We start from the raw sequence: 12,082 nt of genomic DNA, 5'->3' as shown, positions 1-12,082 counted from the left end.
ATATACGGGTCTTACACCTAGTTTGAATATATATATATATATATATATATATATATATATATATATATATATATATATATATATATATATATATATATATATATATATATATATATATTAGATCATGTTAAAGTACAACACCACATATGAAATATTGGAATATTATATGTTTACAAAACATATTATATTTTCTTAGACTACTAAATAACATATCTTATTTTACTCTTAAACTAGGTGTGAGACCCATGTATTACATGAGTTTATTTAAAAAAATTAATATAAAATTTAAAATATTTGAGAAGTTTGAATTTATAAGAAAAGTGAGAAAAATATTGAATTATAAAAATTAAAGTATTTTTTTTTCTCTTTTAAATTTAAACAAATAATTTAAATAAATAAATAAAGGAATTTAATGAAACTTTAATTTAGTAATTTTGAAATTAAAAGGAAAGTCCATTAATGAAATTGATATGCATTTATTATTAGATTTAAACAATATTTGACATTTAATAAAATAGAAAAACATAAAATGACAAGTAGAATAAAAATTAATTTAAAATTACCATAAAATTACATGTGACAAATTGAATGAGATTATGACAAGTGGTAAAAAAAACCTTCATTTATTAGGGTAGATCTATATATTTTATCACTAACAACACTCACCCTCCATTTTCAGTAAATATTTTATATCAATACCATGCATAAGTAATCGTGGATGATATTGACGTCGTTAAAATTTATCATCGTAAATTTTTTTTCAATGCTTGTGTTATATATCTCATTTTAATTTCATGCCGACACTTCATCAAAAAATTATGTTGGGTTCTAAAGGAAATATCGGTTCAATTCAGGGTAGCAACAAAATTATTAATATGGTAAATTATATATATATATATATATATATATATATATATATATATATATATATATATATATATATATATATATATATATATATATATATATATATATATTTGTTTTGACTATTATTTATGGGTTTGTAATGTTAACTTTTGACCATATTTCCAAAAAATAAATATGATTTTTGAAACAAAATTATAAAAATTAACTATAAGTAAGGATTTACCACATATAGTTATTTCGCTTGAATATATATATATATATATATATATATATATATATATATATATATATATATATATATATATATATATATATATATATATATTCCGTTGATATTAAAAATAAAATAGAGATCTTGAGATTTAAACTCAGCCACATATTCTACATCTGCTACTCTAACTTTTCGGTGTACCGGCACGACGGACCTGTTATAATCATAAATGGTTATATTGCGTCGCCCGTTTCTTTCTCTTCCGCCACCATCCCACCACCACAACCACCATCGACACTACCACCACCTTTGATAGTACCAACCAACCCTATCACTGTCACCTCCATCACTTATACCATCGCCACACTACAATTTATTCTGTCACCAATTGTCATAATCATATATTTTTACCCAATCTGTGAACAGAGATATATGTATAATCGTTTATGATTAAACATATATGTATAATCAGATATGATTATACGTCTTTGTCATATAATCATTTATGATTATGTATATCCCGTTTTCTGCCAGTACACTGGAACGTTAGAGCAACAAATAAAAAATATGTAACTGGGTTTAATCTCAAGATATATATATATATATATATATATATATATATATATATATATATATATATATATATATATATTAATTAGATTTCAAAACAAGTATACATTTCAAGTAAATAGTGATATAAGTAGAAGAATATATATTACTATTTATTTGAAATGATATAATTGTTTTTAAATATAATTAGTATTATCAAAATATAACATTAAATATAACATTTGTTACTATTTTAAATGGATAAAAATATAAATAAGAAGAAAAAATATAATATATATATATATATATATATATATATATATATATATATATATATATATATATATATATATATATATATATATATATATATATATATATATATATATATATATATATACACACGCACACACATATGCATACACTAAATTTCTATTGATATATTACACAAATTGTGCATGTTGTATATATTACAGAAATATGCATGTTTATAAACAGCTGTAGAAAAGTTTAAAAACCGTTCTTACCTTTTAGGGTTTATGTAGTGGCTCATGGAAAAGAAGATGGGGGCGTCTCACTTTTATCGTTTTTTTCCTTTTTGGAATCATACCCACTCTCCAAAATTACTGATCTAAGAGTACCAATTTATGCCCGGTAACTGATATGGTTGCCGGAAAACGCCGTCTTCAAGAGACCCCAACATTGCTTGCGGTTGCATTTGTTGTGTTTGTGGTAGCTGGCTTAGTAAACTTGCAATGGAACCGCTGTTTTCCTCGTTGTTTCGTGTGGCCATGACACTAACATCACTATTACTTTCGGTGAGAAACCTTTTCGTGTACGTGGATGTTGAATTTCCTGTGTTGCCGGCGCCGGCACCGGCGTCTTCGTTCCAGAAAAGACCCGGCATGGATCTCTTCATCGGAAGGAGATTGGAGGTGTTTGTATCGGTGTCGTTTGAGTTTATTCTAGCATCAAACATGAGGTTATGTTCATGATTCTCCATCATTGCATTATACCCCACACCTGCAGTCTGCTTCACGATTGTTCCTTGGTGGCCGCCGGCGAGCGAGATAGACGGAGGTATAGACGACAACATCCCGTTCATGTTGTGAAGATGATCACTACCATCGCTATCCATCGGTCTCTGTAGATTGTTCTTCTTGTAGATTCGACACAAAACCCAATCATCTAACTAAAAATTTATAAAACAAATATTTATAACTTATACCCAATTAAAATGATCCAGAACTACAAAAAAAAAATATAAAAGTTTCAAGCTTTTGAATTAATAAATTATTACCCTTAAGGAACCTTTTTGTTTGGTGGGATCACATCCATGGGGTTTCGAGATTGTTTTACCATCAGTTAATCGATATTCATGCATGATCCAATTTGTCTTAACCCCTTTCGGTGGCTTCCCTCCATAAAAAACCAGTGCCTTCTTCACACCAACTTTCTGCGTCCCACCTGACGTCATCACCGGTTTATCAGTTCCGGTAGCTTTCCAGTACCCAGAATTCGCCGCCCGGTTAGGTCTAGCTCCGTTCGGGTACTTCCGATCCCTCGGGCTAAAGAAGTACCACTCTTGCTCCCCAAACGTTGCCTTAGCTGTAACAATTAACATACGCCATTAAAATTTAGAAAACTAACAGAGATGAAAAGATGGATGCAGGGAGTGATCCTAACAGTCACCTGGAAGCTCCCATGGATCGAACTTGTAGAGGTCTATTTCGGCGATGATCGCCACCGGAAGAGGCGTAGAGGCAGCTCTTTTCTTGAGGTAGTGAACCACCAACTCTTCGTCGGTGGGGTGGAAGCGGAATCCCGGCGGGAGCTGAAGTAATTGAGAACCCGTCGACGAATCTGTACTCTCCATATCAACAAAATTACTTCGATTTTTCTTTATTTAGATTTCGATCAGAGAAGAGCATGATCATGAGAGAGAGAGAGAGAGAGAGAGAGAGAGAGAGAGAGAGAGAGAGAGAGAGAGAGAGAGCTGATCTTTTACATGAGTGTAGGACCATGGTATTAATATAGGGTGACCCGTACAGAATCAGTGGTCATACACCGTTGGTTTCAAAACTAGGATATTTCTGCAGTATCTGACGCCACGTCATACTCCAGATGGGCAAATTAGCCAATGGGCCCTTCGGATGTTATACACTTATACTTGCCCCAAAAATGTGTTGATATTATTATAGTGTAGCGAATTATTACAATATTTCTCATGATATTTTTAGTTACTCGCGGAAATAATTAGAGGCGGTGTAGTGCGAATTTTGTCACCTATTCATGGAACTGATTTCCTCACAAAAACATATCCATAATTTTTTAAATTATGTTAGCAGTGTTTGATGTTGGTCTAACTAGGTCCAATTAGACTTTTTTCTGGACTTGGTCTAGATCAGCTTGTTTGATTATGATTCTTTGCACATCTGATTCGGTCCAAATCTTTAATTTGGATCTCAAAGAAAACTACTTCCTTTGAACCAATTTCACATATTTTTCTTTTTCTTTCTTTTTGTCCTTGGACGTGACTTCTTCCTTCTCCTTCAATCCACATACAACTTCTCCTTCTACCACCAATTGTCTTGGTATCCTCGTCCTTTTTAATCGGTTTTAAAAGGATCTTTGTATCCCGATTTAATCTTGTGAATCGAGGTATTGTAAAACGTAAAGCAACATAAATCCCGATCTTTAACTACTAATTTTGTGATCTCGAACCTAATAACTTTCATCTTCTTTCATCAACTTTTTTTTTCAGAAGTCACAGTGTAAGTCAAACAGTAAGTGATCCTAGGGTTCTTTGTTTGGTGGGATGAGTCATTTGTTCAAAATCATGGGAGATCCAGTTGTATATTCTATGGTTAATTGTAACACCTCTCGCATAAGCCTATTTGAAATAACCTTTAATAAAATATTTTACATTAATTTTAAAGTTTTAGTTTGTAGAAAATGGTCCCAATCATAAATTTTCTAAACACTTCGGGTTTAATAAAAATATTTCACGCGAGATTATGACAACAAATATGACAACAAAGGTGTAAGAAGACATTACAAACACAAGTCTTCTAAAAATCCAAATGTAGTGTCCCAAAAATTAGAGTAAAAATTTTCAATTTTAAAACAATAAGTCATACAATTAAGTTGTTCCAAAACCAATCAAAGTGATTAAATAAATTAAACATTAGAGTAAAAATCATAAATAGTCAATACGTAAAACTTTGGGGGATGCAGTGCAGTCAGACCGGTCCCTTCCCTTCAAAACCGAAAGTACCCGAAACCATAAACATAAACCGTAAACACAAAGCTTAGTGAGTTCCCCAAATAACACATACTATGTATATAATGGGCCCTGCCCGGCATCGGTCCCCGCTCGACATTAGGCCCCGCCCGATACATATCTGACAGTAACATGTCATGGGCCCCGCATGGTATACATATAAACATATACGATACATGCAAGAGTCACACAAACAACTAGCATCCTATAAACATAATCAATGGGCAGGAATTGAGACTTCGACCCGCCAAACATTGTGAGAAGACTCACCTCAAATTGATGATAACCGAATCACATACGCGCTGCTGCTACAAGGCTCTTCACACTAAACATATCCAAAATCACCCCTAGTCAATAATTAGGGTAATAACCTATAATCAAAGTTCCAATAATTTTCTATCATGCTAAGGGGTAAAAGACTATTTTACCCTTCCCATACTTGGCCCAACAAAGCATGGATCAATCCTAAAACAACCCAAAGCCCAAAATGGCCCATATAGACATTCTGGTAAGTACGACCAATGTAACACCCCAGTACGCCCGACGTACTGCGTCGTGAAGCCCAAAATCTCATTCGAAGCTCTTAATACCTTAAGACAAAACGTCTAACTTCAAGATGTGACTCTAAGGGACGTCTTATGTAACGCTCTGTTCCGAATTGACTCCTAGTCTGAAGCGGTGGCTCGAAGGTCGGTCATTATAAGGATTATGGCTCTTGGGAAGGTAAGATCTAGGCCCTTTTGGATGCAGGTGATGTATTAGAAGTGATCTGGGTGTTCGGTTCGTGTTTTGGAGCCTAGGGGTATTTCGGTAAAGTGGCAGTTCGGGATTTTGTGGAAAATGGGTTTTTATTCGAAAGTTCTTAAGAAAGGTTTGAGTTGTTAGAAGTGTAGGGCTTCTCTTCACCTTTCCGTGGATATAAGGATCGTTGGAATCGGGCTTATAACGAAGAAATTATGGCCTTCAGAAGTTTCGTGGTTTTCAGGCTTAGCCGAGTACACAGGGCATACACGAAGCGTACGCGGGGAGTACTAGCGATGAAGGTAGTACACTGGGCGTACCTTGGAGTAAGTTGGGTGTACTGACCAGGAGGATCGCCAATGTTCCCCGGAGTACGCTGGGCGTACCATATGTACGTTGGGCGTACTCCAATCAGATCTGAACCCTATTTTAGGGAGTTGGACCCTATTTAATCTCCTTATCTCATAACCTAACCCTAATATCTTTAGCCTCCACCCCACTAAACCCTAGAAATCATCTTATACCATTCATGGTAGCATTTTGAGCTTATGGAGTCCATTTTTGGAGTGTTTGGCCCATTTTCAAGAAGGTGGAGTTAGGTGGAAAGATGGAGATCAAGAAGAAGCTTATGGATCTGGCTTTTGTGACTCATTTTCAGCTTGATGAAGGTATAAAGTTCTAAACTTGACCATTGAATTCTTAGATCTATTATGTTGAGTTTTTGGATCTTTTTGGTCCCAAGAATGGAGCTTTATGGTTCCAAATCCGTTTTTAGGCTTAGGGTTGCCACCCTTGGTGCTAACTAAATCTCTAAGGCAGAAAGTTGCCATCTTGGAGGTCTTAATGGATTCATGCAAGAGTTATGGTCATTTTAATGGAAGTAGATTGTTATACTTTGATTTTGGGTTAATGTGGGTCATATAAGTCACCAATTCAGTGACTTTATGGATTAAGACGTTAAGTAGAGCTCAGATCTGTAATTTTGTCCCTTGGTTTGAAGCATTAAGCACTTAATAAATTTTGTGCATCAGCCGTTTGTACGTTGGGCGTACAATGTGGTATGCTGTGCGTACAACCCTTTTGCCCAGTACACTAAGCGTACATAAGAGGTACGCCCAACATACGCTCTCGGGAGGTCTTGGGCCTTTGTGGACTTCGGACCTTTAAGCCCTAATGGTTTTGGGTCTGGATTTGCTGATAGTTGGGCCTGAATGTATCTTTGGGCCAATAATGGAATATTTGGGCCCATTGGGCCTTGTGACCCAATATAGAAATGGACTTCGCATTATAGGCCTCGGTTTGGGCCTATTCTTGGACTAGGTTGTTGTGGGCCTTCATGGGCCAATTGGGTCAGGATTATTGACTAAAGAGAATATTGGGCTTTAGTATAAGGTCCATTAGGAAGGTCCAAGCCCAATTTGGAAAATTGGGCCATTGATGGTTTTATGGACATTATAATGTTTGGCTTTTGTTTTGGGTTTGGGTCTTAGTTTTGGATCATATTGGGCAGGGGTAAAATGGTCATTTTACCCCATGCATGGATTAAGGATTATGGTATGAGACCCGATTGCTAATTGGGGTATATTGATTGGTAGTGACAGCTCAGGAAGCTGGTGGGGCAGTAGCTAAGGAATTCATGCGGAAAGCTTCTGCAGTGCGAGGCGAGTCTTCTCACCATGCCAATGGGTCTAAGACACCAAGGCCGGCCCATTTTATGTTGTGCGGTACACTAGCTATAGTAGAGATATGTGGTATGATAGTTAGCTTTATGCTAAGTGGTATGCTAGTGATTATATGATATGTGTTATGCTAGTTGTCTTTGTGATACTTGTGTGGAAGACGCCGGGGGGAGCCCGTGGCATTGGATGTAAGACCATGTGGGGTAGCCCATGGTAGTCCTAGGTAAAGACCATGTGGGGTAGCCATGGCATTGGATGTAAGACCATGTGGGGTAGCCCATGACAGTCCTATGTAAAGACCCTGTGGGGTAGCCCATGGCATTCTTACATGTTTATGTATGCATGGCTTATGTGATATATGTAGCTTTTATAGCTAATATGGTATGTGTTATGTGGATTGTGTGTGGGGTATGCTCTGGGGGACTCACTAAGCTTTATGCTTACGGTTTATAGTTTTGGTTTTAGGTATCATCGATTTGGAAATGAAGAGCTCGGATTGATCGCAGTGCACACACCTATGATTTCCGCAGTGAATGATTTTGGGATGAACTCTGATAAATGTTTTACTTAATGATGATTTGAAATGTTTAGAATAAATGGTATCAATGTTTTAGCTATATTAAAAGTTAAATTTTTACCCTTGATTTTTGGCTCGTTACATCTTAAGTCATAAAGTTCTCGACTTTATGATTTTGCATGGCTTAATGGAGTTCAAAACAAAGCTCTAAATTCATCATTCCACTAAAGGACCACTAATTCATGCATGGAAGAGATATACCCATCAAGATTCGGTTTTTATGACTTAATGACGTCAAAAATGACTAGAATGAGGATCAAAGGTTTTGGAGTAACTTCTACTCACAATATCCAAAGCATGGGACCAAAAAAATGCTTAAAACATAACCTAAAGCTAGATCTACATTAAAGAACCATCAAGATTGAAGCTTTATACCTCCAGAAGAAAGATCAAGGTGAAAAAGGTTTGGATCTACAAGCTCTAAGCCAGCGTAAACTTCTCCTATGAGTTCTTCCTTCTCCAAGATGCACCAAGAACACTCCAAAACACTCAAAGGCTCAAGAGTCTCACAAATGAGGCTAGGGTTTCAAAATTAAGATAAGAGAGGATGGAGGCTGGAAATGAGGCTAACCTCAAGGGAGATAATGAGGTTTTATAGGGTCCAAACCTTAAAATTTAGGTTTATGATTCACGTGAGTACGTCGTGAGTACCACATGTACGCCCGACATACTTAAAGAACGTCGGAGTTTCTTCCATCCAATACGCCCAATGTAGAGGTCAACACCACATTCCTTCCTAACTTCCAAAGGTCATAACTTCTACGTCCCAACTCAGTTTTTAGTGTTCTTTATATGGCCATAAAGGTAATGAAAAGCCCAACAATACCATTATGCCCCTGGACCTCTAAAGCACAAACCAAAAGCTTAGATCACACAACCTATATAATCTACTCCCAAATGGGCCTAAAAACCAAACCCCATGAAGTCCAGGGCTCTAGATTGATTCATTTAATGCCCATATTTCCCAAAATAGTAAGCTTCTTGAAATTGGATATTACAACTCTCCCCCACTTAAACTTGATATCATCCTTGCAATCACTCATTGCTACTTTCCAGGCACCCGGAGGAACCGGTTAATTCTTCCTGAACCTTGCTTCGGCTAAATGACGACTCATATACACAACGATCTTCCAATGTTACAATCAAAACCCAGTATTAGCATGACTCACACTTCCTGATGGAGAATGAATCATTGACCCATAAACTTTAAATAATGCAAAATAAACATCACTTCTATGCCAAAAATATGGAAATCCAATACCTTGCTTGACCTCGACACATGTAGAACCATTCCTAAAAACAATGTATCATTCACCCTAGGAGCGATAGGTCGTCACTATTCTTACCCTACTAATGGCAGCGACCGACTTAATGAGCTAATCAACCATAAGCTAATAGCCAAATCGAGTAGCATAAGCACCTTGAACCCTTACTTCATTGTCCCAGAAGAGACACCAAACTACCATGAAACCTTTTCCTTGAAACTTTTGATACGAGGACCACACTTACATTCTTGAAAACATGAACCTAGCAGAAACTCACCTTGCATTCGTGTTCTCACCACCCCTTACATTTCTCAAACATGAAAGATCCCAACCATCTTGAATTCCACTAATCAAATGAAATTACACTACAACTCTGTGACAACCCGAAGTTTGCTCCATCGCCGTAACCCGTTTCCGTCCATAAAATTCGTCTTTTTTCGAATCATTTCCGTTTACATTTTTAAATTAAGTCATTTATTTCGAGACTTCTATTATGACTTAATTGGTATCCAAACCTGTTAGAAACACATGAAAATGCCTCAAATTATTATTTGGAAAAATTTTAGTTTTATTCCGTCGGGTTATAAACAGTTAAATCGGGTACAACCAAAAGCCTCGTCTAACGTCAGTATCGGGTAGAATTCCACTGTCTCAAATCCAAACCATATATAAAGTTGATTAAGCCTCATTTGAATCCTTTTCACTCTATCTCTAACCTCTCTCCTCAAATCCAAGTTCTTGATCCAAAATCACTCATTTCAAGCTCCAAATCATCAAGGTAACAATCCTAGCTCATAGTATAACATCTTTAGCCTTCAAATTCGTGTTTAATCTATGAAATAGGACCCTTAACATGAGTTTACGGCCCTAGAACAGTCCTAGGCCGTGAACTCACATAAAATGGGTTTTGGAGCCCAAAAACCCTTCCAAACCACCTTTGGAGCTTAGATATGGCTTAAGGAATTATTGGAATGGAATTGGAACACCTTGAACTCATCATTTAGGGAGTAAACATGAGTTTACTGCCCAAGAACATGCTTGGGCCGTAAACACCCTTTCATGGGTAGTAAACTCCTTTTAAGGTGTTAAAATGCCACTTAAACACCTCCTAAGCCTTGGAATAAAGTCTAGAAGCAACCACAAACGAATTAGGAGCCTTAAACTTGATGAAAACTACTCCCTTAGGGGTTCACGGTTGTAAAAAACCTAAGTATGGGTTCCTGGGCCGTAAACTCCTATAAATGGGTCAATTGGTGCCTTAAATTCAATCCATGGCTTGTAGATTTAGCTAGAAACACTTGTGAATGACCTAGGACCACCAAAACATCAAAGGAAGGTGTGTGGGGGATCTTACGGCCGTAAACTCTTAGTTTACTGCTGTAAACTCCTTATAGTGGTCCATATGTTGGGTTAAACACTTCCAATGCCTTAAAACCAAAACTAGCATCACCCCTCAAATGTTATAAGGCCATTTAGCACCCTAGAACACCCCACCATGAGTTTATGGCCGTAAACGCATGGGGAGTGGGTCATTAGGGCCTTAAACTCTCTTGGGAGTTTACTCTTGAAGAGTAAACTCCATATCCAAGCCATATACGTCCATAGATGTCACCCGTGTTACTCCAAACACTTGAAATGAAGTGTTTTCGCAACTAGAAGTGTATATCCTCAACTAATTAATAGTTCAAAGCCTAATTAGATACAAATATGTATCTTTTCATATTACATAGGAACCAAGCACGCGTTCAAGCCCCGAACTGACGTTTAGCATCCAATCAGGCACAAACATCGTGCTATGATCAATTCCGCATGACATGTCACATTAATAAGGAAGAGGTCACACTCAGCAAACTTCAGGGACTTCTCAAGACCGCAGAAACAGGTCTTATGGGGAAGTCGATTGTTAACACTCCTACTCCAAACTCCGCCCCGGTTTTGGCAATCGGGAAAGGTCGAGGGAAGAAGAGAAAGAGCTCTCCGAAGGGTACCAAGGCTAGGACCCTTGATGGCTCTTCTTCAAGTGGAACCAAGAAAGGTTACATCACTCCTTCTTCTGACCCAAAAGAGGCTGAATGCTTCTATTGCCATGAAAAGTCACATTGGAAGCGGAACTGCCCAAAATACCAGCAAGATGTGAAGGATGGGAAAGTTAAACCCAACCATGCAGGTATTTACACTATCTTATCTAATAAATCATCCCATTCTAATTCTTGGGTCCTTGATACCGGTTGTGGTATTCATATCTGTTCTGATTTGCAAGGACTAAGAAGAAGTGAGAATGTGGAGCATGGAAGAATAAACTTAATCATGGGGAATATGAAAGCTTTACCTGTCACCAATATTGAAGTTTATACTTTATCGCTAAGTAGTGGGTTTAGTTTAGATTTGAATAAGTGTTGTTATTCTCCAGAAATGGCAAGAAACATTATTTCCTTTCATGCATTGTATAAACAAGGTTTCACCTTTTCATTTGATAATGAAGTTGGTTCGATTAATGCTTTCTTTAATAATGTTCTTTATTTTAAAGCATTACCTTGTGATGGCGTGTATGAAACTGTATCTGTGGTTGATAAATTAGGAAATAATGTATTGTGTATTGATTCTGTTAATCTAGTCCCTACAAAGAAAGTTGCCAAAACTCCTCATGAGATGTGGACTGGTAAAGTACCCAAACTAGACCACATCAAGATTTAGGGTTGCGAGGCTTTCGTGAGATGCGAGACTCATGATAAGATCGAACCTCGAAGCGAGAGGTGTATTTTCATTGGCTACCCACAACAATTCTTTGGTTACCTCTTCTACAGACCTAGTGAAAATGTGGTCTTTGTAGCTAGGAGGGTTGTCTTGAGAGTGAGAGAGAGAGAGAGAGAGAGAGACAGAGAGAGAGAGAGAGAGTTCATAAGCCAAGGA

At 36.9% G+C, this 12,082-nt stretch overlaps 1 protein-coding gene across 2 annotated transcripts; it reads right to left on the bottom strand.

The window, feature by feature from the left end:
• Window positions 1-1,224: 1,224 nt before the first annotated feature.
• On the bottom strand, window positions 1,225-3,588 carry LOC111904867 (NAC transcription factor 25). 2 transcript variants are annotated; one of them, XR_008225139.1, is made up of 4 exons: window positions 3,320-3,588; window positions 2,928-3,235; window positions 2,155-2,819; window positions 1,225-1,456 (listed from the first exon to the last, which is right to left on the bottom strand). XR_008225139.1 is itself a non-coding variant. In XM_023900578.2 (3 exons), the coding sequence occupies exons 1-3, from the start codon at window positions 3,501-3,503 to the stop codon at window positions 2,259-2,261; spliced, it is 1,053 nt and encodes a 350-aa protein (XP_023756346.1). In that variant the 5' UTR covers window positions 3,504-3,588; the 3' UTR covers window positions 2,044-2,258. The 2 variants fall into 2 exon arrangements, 1 of the variants encoding a protein (XP_023756346.1); XM_023900578.2 differs by lacking the exon at window positions 1,225-1,456 and having other exon boundaries at window positions 2,044-2,819.
• Between the last annotated feature and the right edge of the window lie 8,494 nt (window positions 3,589-12,082).

This window comes from Lactuca sativa, chromosome 7 (assembly GCF_002870075.4).
Source record: "Lactuca sativa cultivar Salinas chromosome 7, Lsat_Salinas_v11, whole genome shotgun sequence".
Classification (NCBI taxonomy): Eukaryota; Viridiplantae; Streptophyta; class Magnoliopsida; order Asterales; family Asteraceae; genus Lactuca; species Lactuca sativa.
This window is presented reverse-complemented; position numbering and strand designations above follow the sequence as displayed.

Excerpts from the sequence above, each read along its gene's own strand:
- LOC111904867 (XM_023900578.2), bottom strand. The coding sequence starts at position 3,503 with ATGGAGAGTACAGATTCGTCGACGGGTTCTCAATTACTTCAGCTCCCG. Across the intron at positions 3,236-3,319 it reads CGATCCATGGGAGCTTCCAG|CTAAGGCAACGTTTGGGGAG; the intron begins GTGACTGTTAGG and ends TAATTGTTACAG. Across the intron at positions 2,820-2,927 it reads AACAAAAAGGTTCCTTAAGG|TTAGATGATTGGGTTTTGTG; the intron begins GTAATAATTTAT and ends ATAAATTTTTAG.